The sequence below is a fragment of the Coloeus monedula genome, assembly GCF_965178545.1.
Source record: "Coloeus monedula genome assembly, chromosome: 22".
NCBI classification, from domain to species: Eukaryota; Metazoa; Chordata; class Aves; order Passeriformes; family Corvidae; genus Coloeus; species Coloeus monedula.
This window is the reverse complement of record NC_138802.1, coordinates 1,516,495-1,540,490: the sequence shown is the minus strand read 5'-3', so window position 1 is coordinate 1,540,490 and position 23,996 is coordinate 1,516,495. Positions and strand designations below refer to the sequence as shown.

Here is a 23,996-nt window from a genome sequence, read left to right as displayed (position 1 = left end):
CCCAGGGATTTTACCCAGAGGGTGGTGAGGCCCTGGGATGGATTTCCCAGAGAAGCTGAGGCTGCCCCATCCCTGGAAGCATCCATGGCCAGGCTGGAGCACCCTGGGACAGTGGAAGACCCCTGCCCATGGTCCAGATGATCTCTAAGGTCCCTCCCAACCCAAACCATTCCATAATTCCACAATTCCTCTGCCCCCTGGCACTGCCTGGGGAAGCTTTTGGTGCCACAGCTGCAAAGCCCTGGCAAGACCAGCAGAGCTCCTCTGGCATTTTGAAAGCCTGAACCAAGCGAGGGGCACTCGGCACAGCCCCAGGGACTCACCAAAATCCATGAATTTGATGTGCTCCTGCTGGGGCTTCTTCACCAGGATGGTTTTTTTCTTGGAAGCTCGGATCTGCTTCAGCAGGGCCCCCTGGATATCGGCGGCCGTGTAGGACGTGGCTGATCCCAGCCAGGAGGGGGGAAGGAGGGAGGGAAGGAAGAGTGAAGATTCCAACAGGAATTTCCCTCCCAAATCCCTCTTCCCAAGGAAAAGAATCCTCCTTTCCCAAGGAAAATGCTCCCAGCTTCCTCAGGGGAGCAGCTCCTCCCAGCTCTGCTCACACTGAAGTTTTTCAGGACAGAAGGCACAACCCCAGGGAATTTTAGGATGGTTCTTTCCTTCTCCTCCCCACACAGGGTTCTCCAGCTGGAATTCCCACTGGGAATGCCCCAGGGAATGGCCCTACCTGGGTCAAAGTGGGCCTCCACGATGACCCTGACAGCGCTGCTCTGCCCCAGGTCCCGCACTCGGATGCTCTTGAAATCCTTCCTCACTTCAGAGCCACGGAAAAGCTCATCCAGCTGTGGGGGAAGGAGGAAAGGGAACATCCTGGTCAGCGGGGAAACCTGGGATGGGGATCCTGCCAGGGGAAGATCCTGACTCTCAGCCAGCCTTGGATTTGCTTCCAAGCCCTTGCAAGGCATCCCGGTGACAGGGAGGGAACAGGGGCTGCTGTGCTGTGACAATTCCAGCTGGTGCCAGCTCCTTATGGCCAAGGGAAGAGCGGGATCCATAAATAAAGCGGGACAGGGAACCACCCCTGAGGTGAGCAGGAGCAGAACCGAGCCAGAGCGGAGCCACCTCGCAGCTCATCCCGGGATTTTCCTTTGTGTGGCATCCGAGTCCTCCTGATCTCTCCCAAATCCACCTAAAGCTGCTCAGGCACTCGGGAAAACCCCACAGAGCCCCGCTCTGCATCCTTAAATACCCGCCTGCCTTCCCGAGCTGGCTCTGGGACACTGCAGGATTTGTCTGGAGGACACGGTGCCAGCGCTGCCAGCTCTGGCACAGCCAGGGCCACCAAACCTTCCCCTGGCTGAGGCTGGAATTAATTAATTCAGGATCCCGCGGTTTAGTTTTCCCTTTTCAAGCGGGAATAGCGGCCAGAGGGGTCCAGGGGCACGTCACACCCGTGGCATCAGGCAGGTGGCACCGGGGACAGGTGTCTGCAGCCACAGGTGGCTTTTGTGCCATGGTTTTGTGTTTCCATGGAAAACCAGAAAGCGGCAGAGTCCCGGAATGAGTGAGGCAATGATTTTGGGAGCATTTCCACCCTCAGGCACACGGCAGTGACCTGGGGACGCTGTTGCTGTCACGGGGACTGCAGCAGCCATCTGGGCCCTGTCCATCTGCTCCAAAGGGCTTGGAATCAGCTCCAAAGATGTTCCTGCCCTTGCAAAGATGGTTTGTGGTTGCTCTGCCACCCAGCACTGCCTCAGCATCCCCAAACGGACAAATTCCCACCCAAAATCCACCTGCTCCCACAGCTGGAAGTGCAGGGGGTTCTCCTGAGAGGTGGGAGAGTGGATTTACACCAGGAGTGTCCCAAAGTTGTGCAGCTGAACTGGAGGGAGAAGGGGGTTTGGATGGATTTGTCTCAGGGCTTATTCCTGGAGGTAAAACACTTTGGGAATCTCAGGGGTGTCTGAACAGTCCCAACATCGAGGCCAAGCTGGAAAAGGATTTCTGACCCAGCACGGAACAAATGGAGGCTGTGGCCACGTGGGGTCAGGCTCTTCTCCCAGGGAACAAGTGAGAGGATGACAGGAAAGGGCCTCAAGTTGCACCAGAAGAGCTTTAGGTTGGGTCTCAGGCACTGGCACAAGCTCTCCACGGCAGTGGTGGAATCACCATCCCTGGAAGAGCTCCAGGAGTGTGAGGATGTGGCACTTGGGGACGTGGTTTGGTGAACGTGGTGGCGCTGGGCTGGGTTTGGTGATCTTGGAGGGCTTTCCCAACCTCGATCCAGCGATTCCCTGACTCCAGAATTCCCTTTTTCCTCCAGATCCCAGCCGTGCCCCCGGCAAGGGGCGCAGAACTCACCGCGCCCTCGATGCTCCGCGCCGTCTCCCCGAAGAGCTCCGACTTGGGGTCGGCCATCTCTGGGGTGTAGAACAGCTCCTGGCCCTCCACCTCCTCCAGGATCAGCACTCCTTGGAACACCTTGGTGGCTGCAGGAGGGAGGGAACACAAGACAAAGCCCTTTAGCTGGGCAGGGGGGGGCGAGGGGCTGGGAGAGCGGCAGAGTCCCTGGGAAGGGGGATGGCAGTGTGGGGGTAGTGCCAGTGCCGGGTTAGTCGGGATGGGACGGGACAGCCATGGAGGGTTAGTGCTGGAGCAGATGGCAAAGACCAGGCTGGACGTGGCAGCTTTTACCAGACGGGATCCTGCGAGCTCCGGCCCCGAGAGCGGCCCCCCTGCACCGCTGGGTGACAAGAGAGACACGTTAGAGGACACGCCACGGCCCGGGGCACCCACAGGCATGCACGGGGCACAGCGGGGCCGAACGGGGCTGGGGGCGAGGAGGAGACCTGGCACAGGGAAAGCCAGGCCTGCCAAACCATCCTGGAACCGCACCAGGAATGCCAGGGGTGGATCCTTTCCTGGGGACGCAGAGGACGGAGAGATCCCGCTGTGGGAACCACACAGGAAGTTCCTTTCCCTTTCTCTTTTCCCCTTCCCTCTCCCTTCCCATTTTCCTTTTCCCTCTCCCTTCACACAGGTTGGGTTAAAAAGGGAAAGTGCCGTTTTCCCAGAGGAAAAGGGGATGTCCTGCTGAAAACCCCAAAGAACAAGGAAAGACCTCAGTGAGGAAAAATCTGGGACACGGCCCCGGAGGAATAATTTTCAGGATAACGAGGATGTTCTAACGGAGCAGAGGTGTGGCTGTGCTTCCTCAAATTGTGGGAAGGAGGGGAGATCCCAGCTGGATCAGGGAGCAGGAAACACCACCGGGAACCCTGGGAAGCCCAGAGGGGACATTGGGGCTCCAGCTGCTGTCCCTGCCCGCACCAGCACCAAACTGGTCCCGATCCCAGTTCCTTCACAGACACAGGGAACCCAAGGAATTCCCTCATCCCCCCTGGTGCCCGTGGTGATTGGGCACAAGCCTGGGCAAAGCCCTGGTCAGGGTTTTAGGTCTGGAGCAGTCCAGGGACAGGGTGGGCACCTGAGGGGAGAGAGGGGCAGAGCTCTGGCTCTTGGGGTGACCAGCAGTGCCCACCTGGGCACCTGGGCTGGCTGTGGCAGAGGGGACAATGCCTGCCAGCTCCTGGGGCTCAGGACATGCTCAGGGACACCGGAGTGGGCACAGGACCAGCTGGGCAAGCACAGCACCGTGCTGGGCAACTCAGGCATCCCCCCTGTGAGACCCCTGACTCCTCACCCCAAAGTGACCCCAGACCCTTCCTCCATCCCCAGTTCACCCGGGCAGCTCTTTGTGTCATTCCCCTTGAGAGATCCCCAACTCCTGACCCCAAAGCGACCCCAGACCCCTCCCCAGCCCCGAGCTCACCGGGGCAGTTGCTCCCCTCTGCGTCGGCAGCCGCGGTTTTGCCGTCGGAGCAGCAGCCCAGGGCGGTGTTGTAGCACGTGGCCCTCTCGATGGCAGGCGTGGATGTCACCTGGCCCTCCTCCAGCTCCTCCTCCCCTGGGGGACAGCAAGGGGACATCAGCAGTGACACCTCTGCGCCCCGGTGACGCCCCAGCTCCACCCGCGGTGACACCCAGGGCTGGCACTCACCGGCAGAGCCAGCCCCGCTGGACTCCTGGTCACCGCTGGTCCCCATGTCCTGGTCCCCGCTGCCCTCAGCGCTGCCGGACTCGCTGTAGCCTGGCTGGCTGGTGGCCACCACCACGGGCGCGGTGGCCAGCGGGCGAATGGTGGCCTTGTGCATGCCGTGGGTGACCCAGGGCGTGGTGGCCGGCCTGGCTGTTGTCACGCGCCTCGTCGTGGGGTGGCTTCGCTCCGTGGGCTTGGCTTCCAGCGGCACGGAGCTGGTGGCCACCCCTGTGGGCTCCGGGGCCCGCGTGGTGGCCTGAGGGGGTGCGGGCAGCAGGAGCCGGTCCGGGGGCAGCGTGGGCAGCGGCGTGGGGGGCACGGGGGGGCTTGTGTGGGGGATGGACTCTGCAAGGAGCGGACACAGGAGGTGAGGAGGGGGAAAAGGCCGGGATGGCACCGGGAAGGGGGTGACAAACCCCAGGAAGGGCATCGGCTGTGCCAGGGGTGTCCCAGAGGCACAGGAGGCAAGGGTCAGCATCAGGACAAGGGGGTGGCACTGCCTGGGGACACTCTCCAGGGGACACTCAGCGTGGCATTGCCAGGGGACACTCTCCAGGGGACACTCAGCGTGGCACTGCCCAGGGGACACTCTCCAGGGGACACTCAGCGTGGCACTGCCTGGGGACACTCTCCAGGGGACACTCAGCATGGCACTGCCCAGGGAACACTCTCCAGGGGACACTCAGCATGGCACTGCCCAGGGGAGACTCTCCAGGGGACACTCAGCGTGGCACTGCCCAGGGGACACTCTCCAGGGGACACTCAGTGTGGCACTGCCCAGGGGACACTCTCCAGGGGACACTCAGCGTGGCACTGCCTGGGGACACTCTCCAGGGCACACTCAGCGTGGCACTGCCCAGGGGACACTCTCCAGGGGACACTCAGCGTGGCACTGCCTGGGGACACTCTCCAGGGGACACTCAGTGTGGCACTGCCCAGGGGACACTCAGCGTGGCACTGCCCAGGGGACACTCACCGTGGCACTGCCCCACGTGCTTGACTGTGATGTGTTGGCCCTGCCTGCAGGCGATGGTCAGCAGCTGGCACTGGTCCCCGTAGGTGACACCGTCGGAGCCACACACCTGGGGGCACAGGGGACACTGCAGCTGCACCTCTGGGCCCCTGCCAGCAGCGGGAACAGGGCCCTAAAAGCTGGAAGTGTTTCTGGGGGGGCTCCTGTGGGGCACAGAGCAGCTCGGAGGTGCCAGCCGGGCACGGAGCGTCCCCAGCCGGGGGACACGTGTGACCTGCATGTCACCAGCAGGGAACAATCCCCTGCCTGGTTCTGTGGGGGAGAGACATCAGAACACCCCCAAATGTCCCTGAGCACCCCCCAAGGGTGCTGTCCCCAAACCTTGGTCGTGTTGGCCTCGGAGCACAGCGGGGACGGGCACTCGCAGTGGGCGAAGCCGTTCACCTCGACGCACGAGGCCCCGAACTCGCAGCGCATCTCCTCGCAGGATGTGGGGGCTGAGGGGTCTGCGGGGAGGGAAAGGAGGTGAGCAGTGAGAATCCCAGTTGTGCAGGAGCCAAAATCCCAAATGCAGGAAGCAAAATCCAGACTGTACAGGAAGCAAAATCCAAACTGTACAGGAAGCAAAATCCCAAACACGCAGAAACGAAATCCCGGTTATACGGGAAGCAAAATCCCAAGTACAGGAAGCAAAATCCCAATTCTAGGAATCAAAATCCTAATTCTAGGAACCAAAATCCCAGTTACAAAGGAATCAAAATCCCAAACACGCAGAAACAAAATCCCGGTTATACAGGAAGCAAAATCCCAAGTACAGGAAGCAAAATCCCAGTTCTAGGAACCAAAATCCTAATTCTAGGAACCAAAATCCCAAAGGAACCAAAATCCCAGTTATAGAGGAAGAAAAATCCCAACGAGAGGAACAAAAATCCCAGTTATACAGAACCAAAAATCCCAGTTATGCAGGAACCGAATTCCCAATTATACAGGAACCAAAATCCCAGTTATAGAGGAACAAAAATCCCAAAGAGAGGAACAAAAATCCCAATTACACAGGAACCAAAATCCCAGTTATTCAGACACCAAAATCCCAGTTATGCAGGAACCCCTGACCTTTCTCACAGCCAGCAGTGCCCAGTTTGCTGCCATTGGGGCACTGGTTGCACTTCATGCCCATGATGCCCGTCCTGCAGGAGCACAGCCCCGTCATCTGCTCGCAGTCATCCCGCACCGAGCCCACGGGGTCACAGTTACAGGCTGGGAGAGGGGAAATGCAGTTATAGGGTGGGAAATAGGGGAAAAACCACCGTTACAGGGTGGGAAAGGGAGAAAATGGAGCTGTAGGATTGAAAAGGGGGAAAACCCCACAGTTACAGAGTGGGAAACAGGGAACATCCCCGCTGTTTTGCTGGTGAATTTGTGGAGCCAGGGATTCCCTCAGGAATCCAAGGGAAGAGCGAGGAGAAGGGGCCAGAGAAGCCCAGGATGTTCCGAGCTGCTGCCACCCCTGCCCCGCTCAGGGGGTGGTGATGTCCCACCCCTGTCCCACTCACAAGCGGTGGCCCTGTCCTTGCCCACCCTCACAGGGGGTGTCCCAGCCCTGTCCCCGTGCCCCCCGTGCCCCCCCGGGTCACTCACGGGTGCAGCCGCTCCGGCCGTCGGTGACGATGCCGCGGAAGTTCCAGAAGCCGGGCTCGCAGCGGTCGCACTTGAGGCCGCCCACGCCGGGTTTGCAGGAGCACTGGCCCGTGCCCGGGTCACAGGAGCCACCGTAGGAGCCGTAGGGGTTGCACTGGCACGTGCCTGGGGGCGGCGAGAGCAGGGACACCCCTGTGGTCACCGGGTGCCACCCGCTGCTGCCAGCGCTTCTCCTCCATGCCAGCTCCTAGGGCTGAACCCGCTGTCATGGAGAGCTCCTCTCTCGTTTACATCAAAGGCAAGGAAGCCATTAGAGGCTGATTATTAATTCATTAACGAGCAGCTTGATGGAGGGGAGGCGGCCAAAGACAGACAGGGAGATGCTGTCCTGGTCCCAGTGGGAAAGGGACAGCGAGGGACACCTGGGGAGCACAGGGAGGGGGTGGCTGAGCACATCCCAGCGCCGCCGGGCCAGGGAAAGGGAATGTCCATGGATAAACCTGTCCCAGGGGATTCCAGCTGCTCCTTAAGTGGTGATCATCCCCTGAGGGATGTTTGCTGCCAACCCAGGGACACAGGTGGGACACAGACTGGTGGGATCTGGGCTCCAGGCAGCTGGGAAGCTGAGTCCATGGATGGGGGGGGCAGGATTTCCACGGGAAACCCTGAGGATCGTCACTGGAAATGCTCCTGTCACCTGGAGGATCCCCCTGGGCAACACCCCTGCAGCTCCCAGCCCATCCCACAGCCCACCCCACACAGCCCCCAAAGCTGAAGTCACACACGCAGGCCATCCCAAGCTGCTGCTTTTCCCATTATCCAGCTGCTTTCCCCATTATCCCAGCCCAGGAACACGAGGAATTGTGTCTCCGTGGGCTGATGTGTTTCCCCCACCAGGCAGCCACAGCCTCAGCTGTCCAGAGCCTTTTAAAATGCTCAGATAATTATGGAATAAATATTAATGAGCCACTTGCCAGCTCAGCTTCCTGCACAGGAGGTCACCCACCTGTCACCAGGCCTGGGGTGGCCTCTGGGAGGTCCCCAGGTGAGGCATTTCCCACCATGGAATATTCCTGTCACTCAGGCACGTGGAAATCCCTGAGCCCAGCCACGGGTTGAAAGCACCGAGGGCACAGCGTGGCCCTGGAGGGACCTTTGGGGACATCCCAAGGGGACTCCACCACCCTGCCCTCCTGCATTCCAAAGGGATTCAGGCCTGGAAGTTGGCTCAGGGCTTTTGGAAGGACGGGAGCATCACCTGCAGTGGGAGGTTGTGGCCGGGTGGGGTCAGTCCCTTCTCCCAGGGGACAAGGGACAGAAGCGGAGGAAAAGTTGCACCAGGAGAGGTTTAGGTTGGATATCTGGGAAGATTTGTTCACTGAAAGAGTGGCCAGGCATTGGAACGGGCTGTCCAGGAAAGTGGTGGAGTCACCATCCCTGGAAAGGGTCAAGAAACCTGTGGATGTGGCACTCGGGGACACGGTTTTGCGGTGACCACAGCGGTGCTGCCACTTGGGAGAGCTTTTCCGACTTTAATATCCCACGATTCTGCAGCTGGGGAGCGTCCAGCTTCACCTCCCCTGGGACAGGACCCCAAACCCTCCCTCCAGCTGCTCCTCCAGCCCACCCCGAAGGTCCCTCGGTGCCCCCCGAGGTGGCACTCACTGGGGCATCCGGCCGCTCCCACACCCAGCGCCAGGGTGACGTTGTCCGGGCAGCAGCCGTAGACGGTCTGGCTGCAGTGTGGCACCAGCAGAGGCGGCGGGGTGGTGGCCAGGGCTGCAGGGGGAGGACAGGGACACACGGGTCACTTTGGCACCCGCCACGTGCGCGTGGATCCAGCGGCATTCCCGCAAATCCTCGTGGAGGTGCTGGGGACAGGAGGTGAGGTCCGACCCTCGGCCAGGGAACGCGGGAGTGGGAAGAGCAAAGGGACAGGGACAGGGACAGGGAGGTGTCCCCAGTGAGCAGTTCCTGCTCTCCCCAGGGAGAGGGCACAGCCAGGCACACAGCCACCAGGGAGGAGTGGTTGCCCTCAGGGGACACACACGGGCACACAGGGACTCACACAGGTGGCTCCCCGGTGGGACTCACCCCGACAGGCTCCCTGGCTGGTGACAAAGAGCTCCTGGCGTTTCTCGCATCGCGTCTTCTTCAGCTCGCACTCGTTGGCGTAGGTGGCACCGTCAGAGCCACACACCTGTGCCAGCACAGCGAGGGGACGGCTCAGCGCAGCCCCTGGCACGGGGTGCCCGCTCCAGGGATGGGCTGTGCTGCCCGGGGAGGGGATGGGAGGAGGGCAGCGCTCACCGGGCTGCGGGGCACGGCCAGGCACGTGAAGTCGCACACGCAGGGCTCGTCCTCGGCGTCCTCGTCCCACCAGCCCCCGAACTGCCGGCACCGCTCCTGCTCGCACTCGCTGCCATCCCCCGAGCCAGAGCCCCCCGAGCCACACTCTGGGGACAAGGACACCACGGTGACACGGGGCTCCCTCCCGGTGGGGCAGAGCCAGGGGGATGCGCAGGGTACGGGGACAAAGCCCTCTCCTGGCTCGAGGATGTGCCCAGGACACCCAAACCTCAGCGGGTTTCACTTTTCAGCCCCAAAATCCTGGCCCTACGTGGGGTGGGATCTGATGCCGGGGCTACAGGGAGGATCCCAGATGTCCCACTGCTGGCACGGTGTTGTGCCAATCACACTGCAAAGGGGCTTCGGCAGGTGGCCTGAGCTGCTCCTCCCGCAGCAGGAGCCAAACCAGGGCCCTGTGGTTGCCCAGCTGCCAGGAGGGACAGCTGCCACTTGCTTTGGTGACAATTGCACTCCGTGCTCTGACCCAGCTCCTTGCCCCCATCCCAAACCCTCCACGCACAGGGAGATCGTGGATGGTGTGGAGCTGGGATTTGGGTTTGCACGTTGGGGTAGGGAGAGGTTTGAAATCCCTGAAGCTCTGCAGGATGCTCTGAGCCGCAGCAGCGGCAGAGACGTGGCTGATTTCAAAGGCTGCTGGAAGGGGAAAAGCAGAGGGGGGAAGGGGAACCTGGCCCTTTTTCTGGAGTGATCAAAGGCTGCGCTTTGGCATTACACAGAGAATTATTCAGGCTCTGCTTCCGGAGGGACAGCAACCTGGAATCCCCCGGGGAGGGCTGGGATCAAACACCCTGTTCTGTCTGCTCTCCCCCTCTCTGATGTCCTTCCCAGCTCCTTTACCATGTGTGCCGTGGGCCAGGGAACCTCAGCTCCCTCCCTGTGCCAGCAGGAATCCGCAGATTCCCAGAGATTTCCCAGAGTGGGAGAACTCAGCGGGTTCTCTATTTTTAGGCTCACCAAGCAAGGTGCAGCCGACCCCAAAACCTTCCCTGGGGCTCTTCTGAGTCAACAGAGCCACGGGATGGGTTGGAAGGGGCCTTAAAGATCCAGTTCCAACCCCTGCCAGGGGCCAGGATGCCAGGGATGGCATTGGAGAGGGAATATTTACAAGGGATGCAGAGACAGGACAAGGGGGAATGGCTTCACACTGAGAAAGGGGACATTTAGGTGGGATATAGGGAACTGATTCCTCCCTGTGAGGGTGAGCAGGCCCTGGCACAGGGTGCCCAGAGAAGCTGTGGCTGCCCCTGGATCCCTGCAAGCATCCAAGGATAGGTTGGATAGGATTGGAAAAAACTGGGATGGTGGAATGGGGGTTGGAATTTGAAGGGGGCTGGCACAGGAGCTGCCGTGCAGGGGGTTTTAGGGGTCTCACAGGGCGCAGTGGGGTTCCATGGCACACAGAGGGGCAGCAGGGAAGCGTGGCTGGCACAGGACCTGCCCTTTTGGGGCTTTTGGGGTTTCACCGGGCACAGCGGGGCAGCGAGGGAAGCTCAGCGCACGGAACCCTCGGCCCTCCCTCCCTTTCCCCCGACCCACGAAGAAGCAGGACCAACCCACCGTCCTCACAGGGTCCCATCCTGGCCACCTCGATGCTCTTCTGCAGCTGGCACGAGGCCACCTGCAGCTGGCAGGGGCTGTCGTAGGTGACGCCGTCGGTGCCGCACACCGGGGCCGGGGGCTGGCGCTCACAGCGTGGGCACAGGCACTGCCCGCCCACACAGCGGCTGCCGAAGGAGCACACGGAGCTGCCACACGACTCTGGGGCACAGGGAGGGACAGGCTCAGCCACCCGAGCGGCTCCCGTGGCCACCAGTGCTGTGTCACAGAGCTGGGGACACCAATGCCACGTTATTCCTTATTTAATCCACGCGAGCTCTACGAGGGTCGGGTGCCCACCCCGAGCATTTCGGATTCCCAGCAGCTCTTTCTGGTGAAATAAATCCCATTTAAGCATTTACTCTGGGAGTCAGCTGCCATCCTCACCCAGCCTTCCTTCCCCAAACCCCCGGAGAATCTCTCACCCCTGGAACACCCAGCCCCAGCTGGACAGGTATTTATGAGGCTCCAATCATCACCGCAGCTTTTTGGCCTAATGAAGAAGCCGAGCGGGGCTTTTAATTCATTAAGGAATGAGCCCAGACGGCTCCCTGGGCTGGGGAGTGAGGAGGAAACCAGGAACAAAGAGGAATTAACCCCAGGGGATGGAGGGGAGGGAAAGGCAGGGAAGGATCAAACGGAGCCTGGTGCTCTCCATTCTGCCGCTGGCTGTTAACACGTTTTCAGCCTAATTCCCGACTCAGCCCCACGGACATTAATCCAATTTCTTTGCTCGGCTCAGACAAATAACACGGGGTGCACTCCCCTCTGTGCATCACCAACCAGCTGGGGCTAAAAAGCTGCTGGAGAGCCTCAAAATATCCAACCATTCCTAAGTTAAAATCACCCAGGCAAGGGGGGTGATTCACTCACACCTCGTGAGTGACCAAACCCACGGGATAACCACGCTGCGGGATGACCAGAGCGGGGCCGAGCATCCTCTGCCTGCGGGATGTGACGCGGGGGACAAAGGGGACGCTGGCACACTCACTGCAGTCCCCCTGGGCGGCCACCAAGATGTTTTTCTGCTGGGTGCAGGCTCGGACGTGCAGCTCGCACTCGCTGCCGTAGGTGTTGCCGTCGGTGCCGCAGACGGGCTGCGACGAGGGGACGCACTCGGTGGGGCACACGCAGCGCCCCGTCTCCGCCTCGCAGATGGCCCCGAACTGGCATTTGCCGCAGCGCTCTGGGCACAGCAAGGACAAAAGCGGCGTTAAAACAGCGGGGAAGGCGTTGCTGGCTCGTGGTAGAGCTGTGGAATAGTCTGGAAGCAAAGCTCATCTTTTTTAAGGGACACCTTGAGCTGTCCCAGCTGGCTCCAAGCCCCGGCCAGCCCGGATATTTCCAGGGATGGGGAAGCCACAGCTTCTCTGGGCAACCTCCCCACCCTCCCAGCGAAGAAATGAGTCCCAAAATCCCATCCAAGCCTCCTCACGCAGCTCTAAACCCCAGCAAGGCAGAAAGAAAAGCTCGCTGCACCCTCCTCCCGCTGCACCCTCCTCCCGCTGCATGTCCCCAGGGTGAGGAAGGGATGCAGGAGCAGGGAGAGGCTGGAAGAAAAGCAAGAACTCCTCCTAAAAACCATCAGGGCCAGGAGAAAGGGGCTGAAATGTCACTGTCGCTGTGGCTCTCAGAGCTAAAGAGGTGGGAGAGAGCACAATTATGGGGAGCAATAAATCAGCCACGGGCTCTGGGGAGGGGGGAGGAGAGGCAGCAGATTCCCACAGGAAGAGGCGGTGGGAAGGGGGATTCCACCTCCAGCTCGATTCCTTTGCTGGCTGCAGGTGGAACATCGCACCTGACACGCTGACAGCCAGGCTGAGGGCACAAAAACCCCTTTATTTGGTAAAAATTCCCTCTCCAAGCAGCTCTCCCTCCTCACAAGAGACACCAGGCAGCACAGCCCCCGACTCCTGGGTGTTCACTGATTCATCCTCTCCTTCCAGCACCTCTCTTCCCTCCCTGCCAGCCCCATGCCTCCTCCATTTTGCCAGGAATTTGGCTCCAAGGTGCTTTTCCTGCTTTTTCTCCTCCACACAGCAGCTGCTGCCTTGGCATGGGGGAGGAGGAGGCACCAGCCCCCTGCTCGGTTCGTGCTGGTGGCCTGGAGGTTTTTATCCGTGGCACAAATCCCGAGCCATGTACGGGATCTGCAGCTCCAGGGGATGCTGAGGGCAGCCAGCTCCTCATTCCCAGCCGGAGGGTTTGGGGCAGAAAATCTGTATTTGATCAATCTGCAATTAGCCCAGCTCTGCCTGAACATCCCAAAGATTTGGTTCTGGGAGAACCAAGCTTAGCCCAGGCTGTGCCCGGCTGCAAACCCTGAGTGGCAAAGCTGTGCTGGCACAGGGAACAGATGGAAGTGCCTGGAGCAGGGAATGGGCACGGCCCTGAGAGCTCCAGGAGTGTTTGGACAACGCTCCCAGGGTGGGATTTTTGGGGTGGATTCAGGGATCCCTGCGGGTCTCGCTCAGCTCAGACATTCCGCGGCTCCGTGCCATGGGAAGGGCTGAGCTGCGTTTCCGTGGTGGGTTCTCCTTTGGGATCGGGATGGAGCCCGCTGAGCTCACCCCTGAGGCAGAGCCTTCTCTGCAGGGCAGCTCGGGGAGGGTTTGCTGGGTCAGGGGACAGTGCCAGGCCTGGTGCTCACGGAGGGACAACTCCCAACTCATCCCGAGCTTTCCCACTGCCTCACATCCCTCAGCGAGGAAGCAGCACCCAGGGTGGAGCCTGGATCCTCTCCCAGCGCCCTCCTTTGAGCTGAAACACAACCCAAACCTCTCTGTCCCCACGGGCAGTGCCACCTCTGTGCTTGGGTCACTGTCCGTCCCTGTGTGCCAGCCCGGGCTGGGGTGAAGGGAGGAGGAACAACAACAGCAAAACAACAATGACAAAACAACACCAATCCCAGCCCAAATCTCACCACAAGGCCCCTCATGCTTGACCCCGGTGTCCCTCTTGAGGTCGTGGGCCACGAACAACAACCAAACAACAACAACCAAACAACAAAACAAGGCCCAGCCCAAATCCCACCGCAGGACTCCTCGTCCTTCACCCTGGTGTCCCTCTGGAGGACACAGGCCAACAACAACAACAACAAAGCAACAACCCCCGCCCGAAACCTCACCACAGGACCCCTTGACCTTCACCCTCACGTCCCTTTTGAGGTCACAGGCCAACAACAACAAAACAGCAACAAGAAAACAATCCCCCAGCCCAAATCTCATCACGAGGCCCCTTGTGCTTGACCCCAAAGTCCCTCTTGAGAGCGCACACGCCATAAACCACAACAAAACAACAAGAACCCCCCAATCTTACCACAGGGCCCCTTGTGTTTGACCCTGATGTCCCTCTGGAGCACGCAGGCCATGGCGTCCAGCTCGCAGGGGTTGCCGTAGGTGCGCTGGTCGGTGCCGCACACGGGGTCGTAGCGGCCCTGGCACTGCTGCTGGCACTCGCACACGGCCTCCTGGTTCTTCACCACGCACGTGGCCCCGAAGGAGCACTCCACGCTCAGGCAGGGGCTGGGTGTGCCCAGGTCTGCAGAGGGGACAGGGACGGGCGCGGGTGGCTCGGGTGGGTGCCGGCGCGGGTGGCGGGCGCTGAGCGGAGCAGGACGTGCCAGCGTCCCCAGCCGCGGGGCCACCCGCCTGCCCCGAGCCGTGGCACGAGCACAGAGCTGCTGGGCTCACCCCCAGGCCCCATCCCCTCCATGCCACCCCGCCATGCCCGGCTCAGCACGGTCCCCATGCGTGGCGGAGGTTAGGGATGGGCAGCAGGCATGGGATCGTCTCCCCGCATGCCAGGAACAGGATTCCCACCCCGTCCCCTCCATCCTGGGGAGAACCTTCCACAAAGCTCCCACAGGGAGAGCTCCCTTCCCTGGGATCCACACCCTTGGGATCACACTGGAAAACTCATCCTGGCACCCCCTGTGGGATTCCCCAGCAGGACACACGCAGCTCCAGCACACTGCTCATCCCCCAGGGAGCTGCTGTGGGGCACCATGGGGACATCCCATGCCCTTCCTTCATCCCAGCCCTTGGGAAATGACTCCGGCAGAGCCCTGAGGCTCCCAGGGATTGGTAATCCCACAGAAGCAGCATTCCCTCTGGATCCACCACCCCAGGCGAGCAGTGGCACCTCAGCGGTGACAAAGTGCCAGCAGAGAGCACAGGCCGTGTCCCACTCCCTGCTGGCAGGGAAATCCCAGGGATTCCTCCCCATTCCCAACCAGAAATTCCCTCCAGGAATCCCCCCCCACCACCACCCAGGAGCCAAGGGAGGAGTGGGGACAGAGCCAGCACTGCCCAGTGACCCTCCGGACAACGGCCCCGAGGGGCTGGGGCAGGGAAAGGACACCAGGGATTCCATCTGTGCTGGACAGTGACAAGGACACAGGACAAGGACACGGGTGGGGACACACAATGCAGCCCAGAGGAGATGGAGCAGCAGCAGACACAGCACAGCCCCGGCAGCGAGGCAGGAACGGAGCCGTGAGCTGGGAAAGGTCCCTCTGGAGCAGCCCTGGGCACCTCCCCGGCTGGCACCACGGCGGTGGCACCTCTGCAGGGCAGGAGCCGGGCAGAAGCCCTGTGCCAGCCGCCGGGAAGGGCCCGGATCGGGATCTGCCTCTCTGGGAAGCACCTACCAAGTCACAGCCTAGAGCCGAGGGTCTGCAAAGAACAGGGAAAGGGGGACAGTTCAGGCACAGGGACACGGCTCCAGTCCCTCTCCAGCTCTCTCCCCAACTTCCCGGCAGCTCTGAGCGCTTCCCAAGGACCAGGAATTGCTCCCTGGGGTGCTGCTCCCATCTGTTTGTCTCCCTTTTTTCCACGTCCCCCCAGCACACTGACACAGCTTCCACGGAGAAATTCCCTCCGATGGACACGATTTTTGTGGGCATGAAGCAAAGATAATCCCTGGTTTGAGATCCAGGCTCACATTCCTGCCTCGGGAAGCACGGGAATGGGAGTGGGAGCACAGGGAGAGGCCAGCCCTGATGGGGAACCCGGCCCTGACATTCCCTGTCCTTCTCCAGCAGGAAACCTGCGGAGATGCAGCACACAAAGTTCCCAAATCCCAGCCTGGAATATGTCACACACAGCCATGGGCCACCCCCAGGCATCTCTGGGGGGGTTGGCACCAACTTTGCTGTGGGTGGGAGCAACGAGGACCTGCTGGGCTGGGCTTTAATCAAGACCTGCTTTGGTTCCTGGCCCTGCCCCATTATGGAGGGAGGGAAACTGAGGCACGGGGCAAGCAAAGCGCTCCTTGTGCACCCTGGGTGATTCCAGGGCGTGATCCTTTACCTGCTGCTGAGCCTGGAAGTGCTCCAGACCAGGCTTGGAGCAACCTGGGATAGCGGGAGGTGTCCCTGCCTGTGGCAGGGGGCTGGACCTAGATGATTTATGATCCCTTCCAACCCAGCAGACACCTAACGAAGGCCAGGGATCAGGAATCCCACATTCTGGGAATATCCAGGGAATACTGAGCTCTCCTGCCAGCTCAGCTGGGGGTGCCCACGGAGAAGAGGCACTGAAGCCACCTTGGAACCCATCCATCCACGCCTGGGACACGCAGTGAGCTCCGGCACCGCTCCACAGGGAAATATTCCCGGAATAGAACCACTTCCGAGCACAGCCAGCTCCTCAGAGCCTGGGAGAGGGAGCCGGGATCTCTGTGGAGCTGGGATTGGCAGGGACAAGCAGGACACACAGCTGGGACAGCACGGGGAGAAGCGCCACAGCCCCGGGCAGGCAGGAACTCCGGGAAGGAGGAGGTGGGGAAGCCAGGGGGGTTAGTCGGGAGCAGGAGGAGAGGGAAGATCAACCAGGAGCAGTCCGGAGTGATGCAGCAGCCCGGGGGGGGCCGGCCGAGGAGTGGAGGGCTCCCAGCACCCACCTCTGCTCCCACTCTCCTTTGCCTCGAAGGAAGCATCGGACAAGAGCCCAGCAATTTCCATTCCAGCAGGAAGAGTTTGGGGCGAGGGATGGGACAAACCCCAGGGCAACCTCTCCGTCCTGGGGGGCTCTCAGGCCAAACTAGAGAGAGGTGGGAGCAGTGAGAGGAGGCCAGGAGTGGCCCTGGCCACGGAGGAGGGGCAGAGGCGAGCTCCCAGCAGAGATGTCCGGGCAGGGAGCAGGAGGGTGGTGCCAGGACAGAATTCCTTCCTCCACACAGGCAACACTGTAAAACACAAGACACAGACGAAACAGGAAAGAGAGAGAGAGAAAGAGAGAAAGAGGGAGAAGAGAAGAGAGGAGAGCAGAGAGAGGCAGGGAGGAAAAGACAGATGCAACTACAGACACCTTCCTTCCTTCCTTCCTTCCCTGCTGTCCACATCGGCCTCATCCCATCCCTTCTTTCCCAGCTGCACCATCACAGCACTGAGAGAGGTAAAACCAAGGCCTGGATGGTTTTGTTTGTCTTGGATGGTTTTGTTTGGCTTGGATGGCTTTGTTTGGCTTTGCCTCCCTGGCCTGGCTGCTGGGAAAGGCAGCAGAGCTCGGGGTTTGTCAGAGGGCTGCTTGTGAGGGGTTCAAGTGCTGCCAGCCCCTCCCATTCCCAGCTCCCTGCATCCTCTGCATTCCCACAGCATCGAGGCAAGGATGAGCACCCCAGCACTGAGCTCAGAGCTTTTCCTTTTCTGAGCTGACTGGGATCAAAATTCCACTCACACCTCCCAGGGATGGGCAAAGGACTGCCTGGAGCTGTCACGGGCACGCTGCAATCCCAGGTTTTGGCAGACAGAGCCCTGGCTTTGATTCATTTCCCCCCCTTTTTTGCTCCTATCCCACCAGGATGCAGCTCCTGGAAGCAGATGTGTGCTGGCCTGGAGGGAGGGGAGTTGGGAGGGAGCTGAAATAAAGGAGAGGGAGATGGAGAGAGGAACGGCAGGTGCAGCAGGAGCACATCCTGCAGCTCCTGGCCTTGTGCCACGGAACACGGCGGAAACGATGAGTGGCTGGTGCTCAGGAGCAGCGTGAATTCCCTGCTCTTCCCAGAAATTTGGGAAGTTTTGGCCTCTGAAGGAGGCACAGGGGAGGGTTTGAAGAGAGCCCAGGGAGACAGGGCTGCAAAAAATCCCCCTCCTGGGAGCACAGCCCTTCCCACAGGGAAAACTCAGGGAATTGACTCCCAACCATTCCCCCATCAGAAACACGGGGGAATGGATGCTTAAAAATAACAGCTGTGGTTATTCCGAGTGGGATTTTGGGAGCCTGACAAACTCTTTTCCAGCAGCTGGGTCTGGCAGCCTCGAAACTCTCCAGCAGGAGCACAAAGCCAACAAAATCCATCCCCACCATGGAGTTCTAATTCCCGAGTACTTCAGGAGGTTCAATCCAGCTGATACCTGATAAAACATCAGCTCAAAAGAACAGGACACGATTCCAGAGGTGGGAAAAACCAAACTGAGCTGAAATGAACAACTTGTAACCCATCCAAATCAATCCAGTGGCTGCTTTAACCTCCTTCACTTCCTGGAGGAGAATCTTAACGCTGGACATTCCCAGCATCCTAAGGATCCAAAGCCCCATCCTATCCCATCCTCCTCAGAAAGGTCCATGGGGAAGCTTCTCCTAGAGACGAGACAAAGACACAGTGAGAGCTCCAGAGAGAGCACAGTGGGAGGAGTTCCCGGCGGAGAGCACCTGGAGCTGAGAGAAGCAGGCAGGCATGGAAGGGAGGGCATGGAAGGGGTTTGGAGACTGGCACTACCCTGGGAGGAGCGGGAATGGATGGCATGGACAGCAGGGAATGTGGTGGGGAGTGAGAGAGATCAGCTGGACGTGACAGACACGTGGTTCAAACACGGAGTGTCCCCCGTGTCACACACCAGACAGAGACAGACCACGGACAGCGAGACGGGCACACACCGGGGCTGCTGGAAGGACAGAAACACGGAACGAGGGACATTCCAGGCTGGCTGGACACAAGGCTGAGCCCGTGCCTTGCTCAGTGGGCACCCATTTGCAGCTTCCCAGCATCCCACCCTGCCTGGAGAGGGATGGGAAGCGCCACGGGGTGGGTGAAGGACCAGCATCCCCATGGCATCAAAGGACCAGCATTTCCCACAGGACAGGGGGGAACCAGCACTCCCGTGGCACGATCTGGAGATCAGCACCCCTCCCTCATCCCAGGATGAGAGGGACCAGCATCCCCATGGAACAGCATCCCTGCGGGACGATTTGGGCACCAAGATCCCCACGGGACAATTTAGGGACCAGCACCCCCATGGGAAGGAGGGCCCAGCACCCCCATGGGCTCCCTCCCAGCAGTCCATCCTCACCGCAGGGCCCGCTGTGCTTGACGGGGATGGCAGCCTGCTGCTGGCACTCGGCCCGGCGGCGCTCGCAGTCGCTGCCGTAGGTGCGGCTGTCGCGGCCGCACAGGGGCCGGAAGGCGCCGTCGCAGGTGAGGCGGTCGCAGGAGCAGCGCGCGGCGCCGCGCCGGTTCAGGCACACGGCGTTGAACTTGCACTCGTCCTTGCATTTGTCTGCGGGGGAGGATGAAGCCGTTTTGGGGTTTTTTGTACCCTTTTTTCTTTTGTGTATATCGTCTGTATTCTTTACTTGCAGCTTGTTGTGCTGGTGGCTGGTTTTCCCAGCGTTTTTCCATGCCCTTTCCCTAGGCAGAGTGACAAAGCATATTGCAAAGCCCCTATCCTATCTCGGTTCTCCCTGGCTACCAAGGCTCAAAAACAGCTCTTCAGACACATTTCCAGCAACAAAATGCTGATCCAGCTGAGCTGGATCTTTCTCAGTCACAGAGGATTTCTGGAAGCCTCGTTGTCCCATCTGGGGTGCCAAAAACTGGTGCCTGAGGTGGCCACCTAAAAACAGAGGCCAGGCAAGAACAAGGGAATAAAGGTAGGTGTTTATTGGAAGGGCCTTCAAAGGTGCACCCTGGGCAGGCCAAAGGCTCCACCTGAGACAGACCCTGGGTCACGGGTCCTTCACACTTTTATAAGTTTGGTCCATTTGCATATCAGAGTTAATTCTCCAATTATAACCTCAGTTAATGATGTCATTACTCCAAGTTTGACCCTGCTCTTTAGAGGCTTTTGGTTTACACATTTTGGGGCCTGGGACAATCTGGGGGTCCTTGGAGAGCAAACCTAAAGAGAGTTTGTTATGGCTGACCAGCACGAGAGAACAGCAGCTGAGAGGCCACAGGAAATGTCAGAGTGACCCAGCAGGCAGCGCGGGGTTTGAAAAATAGAAAAGTTAAAACCTAAGGCACCAAAAGTAAAGTCCCATCCTTGGGGGGGAAGACTTAGAAGGGCCTTGACCCGGGGCAGGGGAATTGCATCACCACTTGTGCTCCTAATTGGTGCTTTTTAGTCAATTATGCTAATTCACCAAACTTATCAAAGTGTGTGCACCCCCGGTGGGGACTGGGCTTATGTGAGCCCTCTCCATAAGCGCCCCTGGAGGCCTCCAAACGAAGATCCACTTTTAATTTACCTCCTTACTACAATTAGCTCCAGCTTCATTTCCAGGTTGGGAAAAAGGCAACAGGGACAGGCCAGCAGCGCTCACACCCACCCTGGGCACAGCGGGATGGGGGCCAGGGGATGCTCCCACTGCCCCGAGCGCTGCGAGGGAGGAGGAGGAGGAGGATGGCGAGGCACTCACCCTGCTGCTGGCACTGCCCTGAGCGCACCTTCTGGAGGTCCAGCCCCCGCACGGCCCCCGAGCGCCCCATCACGCACTCGTTGTCGTAGGTGACGCCGTCGTCGCCGCACACGGGGTCCTTCCTCGGGGGGCAGCTCTCGGGCCGGGCCAGCAGCTCCGCCTGCCGCGTCCGGGGGTTCACCCGGCACACGCGGTTCGGGTCGGAGAGGACGCTCTTGCAGGGGTCTGGGAAGGGAGGTGGGAGCAGGGAGTCATTCCCTGCCCAAATCGGTGCTTCCCAGGCTCTGCTCCTTCCCTGCATGGCCCCAAGAGCCCCTCAAAGATCCCCTTGTGCCCCTAAGGACTCGTTCCTTACTGAGGGTACCTGACCTTTCCAAAGGGAACAATGCTGGGATAAACTCTGCCTTTCCTCCATCCCGAGCTGCTCTTGCACCCCTCTGCCTCTCTCCTGGGATAAACTCTGCCTTTCCCCATCCCATGCTGCCCTCACAGCCCCCTGCCCCTTTCCTGGGATAAACTCTGCCTTTCCCCATCCCAAGCTGCCCTCAGACCCCCCTGCCCCTTTCCTGGGATAAACTCTGCCTTTCCCCCATCCCGAGCTGCCCTCACACCCCTCTGCCTCTCTCCTGACCCACACAAACCTTCTGAGTCCAAGGAATGTTTGCAGGGTGCTTGGGACTCCCATCCTGCTCTTTATCCCTCCCTGGCTTCCCAAAGTGCTGGGAGAGCCCTGGAAGCAGCCAGGGCCCCACGCTGCCGTGCCCCACATCTCTAATCCAGGTTTAGGCTCTAATCTAGGTTTATCTGGATGCCCATCTCTGATGAGCTGAGCTCCCTTCAGCACACCAAAACCACGGGGAAAACAGGTGCTGACTGCTCCTAATCCCGAAGGATTTTCCCTCCCTTGCCAAGCACCTGGGGAGCGCTGATTCCTTGTCTGCAATTCCAGAAGCACCACGGGATATTCCCACCCTTTAATCCCTGGAATCCCTGCACTGAGAAGGGCAGGAAACAACAACAATAATCGGGATCTCCCTGTCTGCCATCCCCACACCCCATGGGAATGGTGTAGGACAGGGTTCCAGCTGGGTTTGTCCCTTAAGGCTGGTCTAGGACAGGGGCCCAGCTGGATTTGTCCCTTTTAGCACAGAAATGAAGTGACCTCCACTGTCCCAAAGAACATCCCAAACCTTTCAGCTCACCCAGGAGCCCAAATTCCTTCGAGCACTTCCAGATCCTACAGCCCTCCCTGAGCTCCTGCTGCTTCCCAGCTAAAACCAGGAGCTCCTGGAAGCTCCAATTTTATTCTGCACCCTAAAAACCCCAGAGGCTCTGTGCCAAAAGCACAGCCAGGGGCCTCCAGGGAGCAGCAGGAGGGACAGGAGGTGGCACAGATGCTGGAGCTGCTCTCTGGGTCAGTGGGGCTGGAGCACAAACACCCCGAGGGAAGCGGGGCCTCGGTCTCAGTGTCAGCAGCTGTCACCCAGAGTGACCCTTCTGCTGCCCAGAGTGACCTGTTTGTGCCCAGAGTGACCTGTTTGTGCCCAACCAGACCCTTCTGCTGCCCAGAGTGACCTGTTTGTGCCCAACCTGACCCTTCTGCTGCCCAGAGTGACCTGTTTGTGCCCAACCTGACCCTTCTGCTGCCCAGAGTGACCTGTTTGTGCCCAACCTGACCCTTCTGCTGCCCAGAGTGACCTGTTCGTGGCCAACCAGACCCTTCTGCTGCCCAGTGACCTGTTTGTGCCCAACCTGACCCTTCTGCTGTCCAAACTGACCTGTTTGTGCCCAACCTGACCTTTCTGCTGCCCAGAGTGACCTGTTTGTGCCCAACCAGACCCTTCTGCTGTCCAAACCGACTTTTTCCTGCCCACACCGCCCTTTCTGAGCTCACAGCAAGCACCCACCCAAATTTCTCCTCAACCCTTTCCCACCGCTCTTCCCTCCAACATTCCCACCTCAGCTGGACGCATTTTTAACCCCCTCCTCCCCGGGATATTTCAAGCCCCTGGGGGTGCCAGGGGACTCACCACAGGGGCCATCGAACTTCTTGAAGACGTTCTCCTGCTTGTCGCAGGCGTGCTTGTTGAGGTGGCACTGGCTGCGGTAGTCGCGGCCGTCGCTGCCGCACACGGGGCTCTCGGGGACGCCGCTGCACGACGAGGGACACACGCACTTGGCCACCTGGCCATCGGGGGAGGGGACACACGTGCTGCCGAAGCTGCAGGTCACCTCTGCACAGGGGTCCTTGGAGCCTGAGGGACACAGGAGGGGACACGGGTGAGAGCACGGCAAAGGTCGCGGTCTCATTCCTCTCATGGAATAACCCCGAGATATCGCCCGGATCCATCCCCTCTGAGTGCCCCAAAAAGAGCAGCAATGGATCATTTGCCACCAGTTCCAGCAGATGCCAGAGGCAGAGCTGTTCCCTGCTCCTGAGCAGCGAGTCCATCCCCCCCCAGTGCCCACCACGGGGGCTGTAGGATCATTCCGAACCCTCGGCACACGAGGAAGGAGCTCCCTCCCCTCCTGGCCCCTCTCTCCTCTCCTTTCCCACCCTCTCCACCTTTCCTGCAGTCTCTTTTCCCTACAAATGCTCCCTGAGAGCTCCAGGGTCCTCAAGGCCCTTCCTGCAATCCCCAATCAGAGCAAGAGCTCAAGGAGCAATTCCCTCGCTGACAAATTCGTTTGCCACCTTTTTATTTCCCCCCTTTATTTGTGGCTTTCTGATGATTATTAATTATTACTTGGAATCCGTGCTCCCTCCCCTGCGCAGGAGCCCCAGCAGGAGCTGGGTGTGGATTCACTGCACAGCCACACAGAAAGGTCAGGCTCATTTCCTGGGAGCTGAGGAGACTGGAGAGGGCTCATTCCCGCAGCTCCTGGCTCGCAGTTGGAATGTCAGCCCCACTTCCAGCTGTGGCAGATGTTTCCTGCCCTGCAGAGGTGCTGCGGGGCAGCGGGGATGTCCCAGAGGGGGTTGGTCCTCACGGCGTTTGCCACACACCCCTGGACCAGCTTTTGGCCAGCATTTTTCCAGCATTTTCCTTTCTTATCACACTCTGCTGACCCCCAAGGAAGAGCTGGTGATACCCTCAGTGTCCCCTCCCATCCTGTCCCCATCCCCAGGACATCAGAGATGCCCCAGCACGGGCTGTTCCTCACGGGGCTGTCACACACCCTTAGCCCAGCCTTTGGCCATCACTTTTCCATCCCTTTTCCGTCCCTTTTCCATCATTTTCCCTCCTTGCCACACTCTGCTATCCCCCAACACAGCGCTGACCATCCCCTCAGTGTCCCCAGCGCTGTCCCCACCCCCTGAGCTCATCCCGGGTGTCCCTGCCCGCCCTGGGGACCCGGCACCGCCACTCACCGCAGGCTCCCTTGCTGACCACCTTGATCCTCCTCTGCTGGTTGCACTGGGCCCTGTCCAGCTCGCACTCGTTGCTGTAGGTGGAGTGGTCGGAGCCGCACACCGGGGCCACCACCGGGGCACAGGGACCCTTCCTGCACACGCACGAGGCCTGGCCCGGCTCCGAGGGGCTGCGCTCGCACACGGCCCCGAAGCCGCACAGCATCCCCCGGCAGCCTGCGGGCACACGCGGGGACATGGTGGGCACGGGGATGCACGGGGGCATGCAGGGGGCACGGGGACACGTGGGGACACATGGGG

At 60.1% G+C, this 23,996-nt stretch overlaps 1 protein-coding gene across 1 annotated transcript in view; it reads right to left on the bottom strand.

Annotated features, from left to right (window-relative positions):
- The window catches only part of AGRN (agrin), a gene marked incomplete at its 5' end in the record, with an annotated part of 85,560 nt that overhangs the window by 17,432 nt on the left and 44,132 nt on the right, over nt 1-23,996 (bottom strand). Inside the window, 19 exons of the mRNA XM_082295608.1 lie at nt 324-443; nt 731-845; nt 2,368-2,495; nt 3,839-3,973; nt 4,067-4,450; nt 5,082-5,187; nt 5,460-5,584; nt 6,192-6,335; nt 6,717-6,881; nt 8,382-8,495; nt 8,811-8,916; nt 9,027-9,172; nt 10,644-10,844; nt 11,674-11,868; nt 14,001-14,222; nt 18,976-19,182; nt 20,324-20,548; nt 22,354-22,578; nt 23,697-23,912. Coding sequence (XP_082151734.1) covers nt 324-443; nt 731-845; nt 2,368-2,495; nt 3,839-3,973; nt 4,067-4,450; nt 5,082-5,187; nt 5,460-5,584; nt 6,192-6,335; nt 6,717-6,881; nt 8,382-8,495; nt 8,811-8,916; nt 9,027-9,172; nt 10,644-10,844; nt 11,674-11,868; nt 14,001-14,222; nt 18,976-19,182; nt 20,324-20,548; nt 22,354-22,578; nt 23,697-23,912 — 3,279 coding nt within the window. The remainder of the gene's footprint in view (nt 1-323; nt 444-730; nt 846-2,367; nt 2,496-3,838; nt 3,974-4,066; nt 4,451-5,081; nt 5,188-5,459; nt 5,585-6,191; nt 6,336-6,716; nt 6,882-8,381; nt 8,496-8,810; nt 8,917-9,026; nt 9,173-10,643; nt 10,845-11,673; nt 11,869-14,000; nt 14,223-18,975; nt 19,183-20,323; nt 20,549-22,353; nt 22,579-23,696; nt 23,913-23,996) is intronic.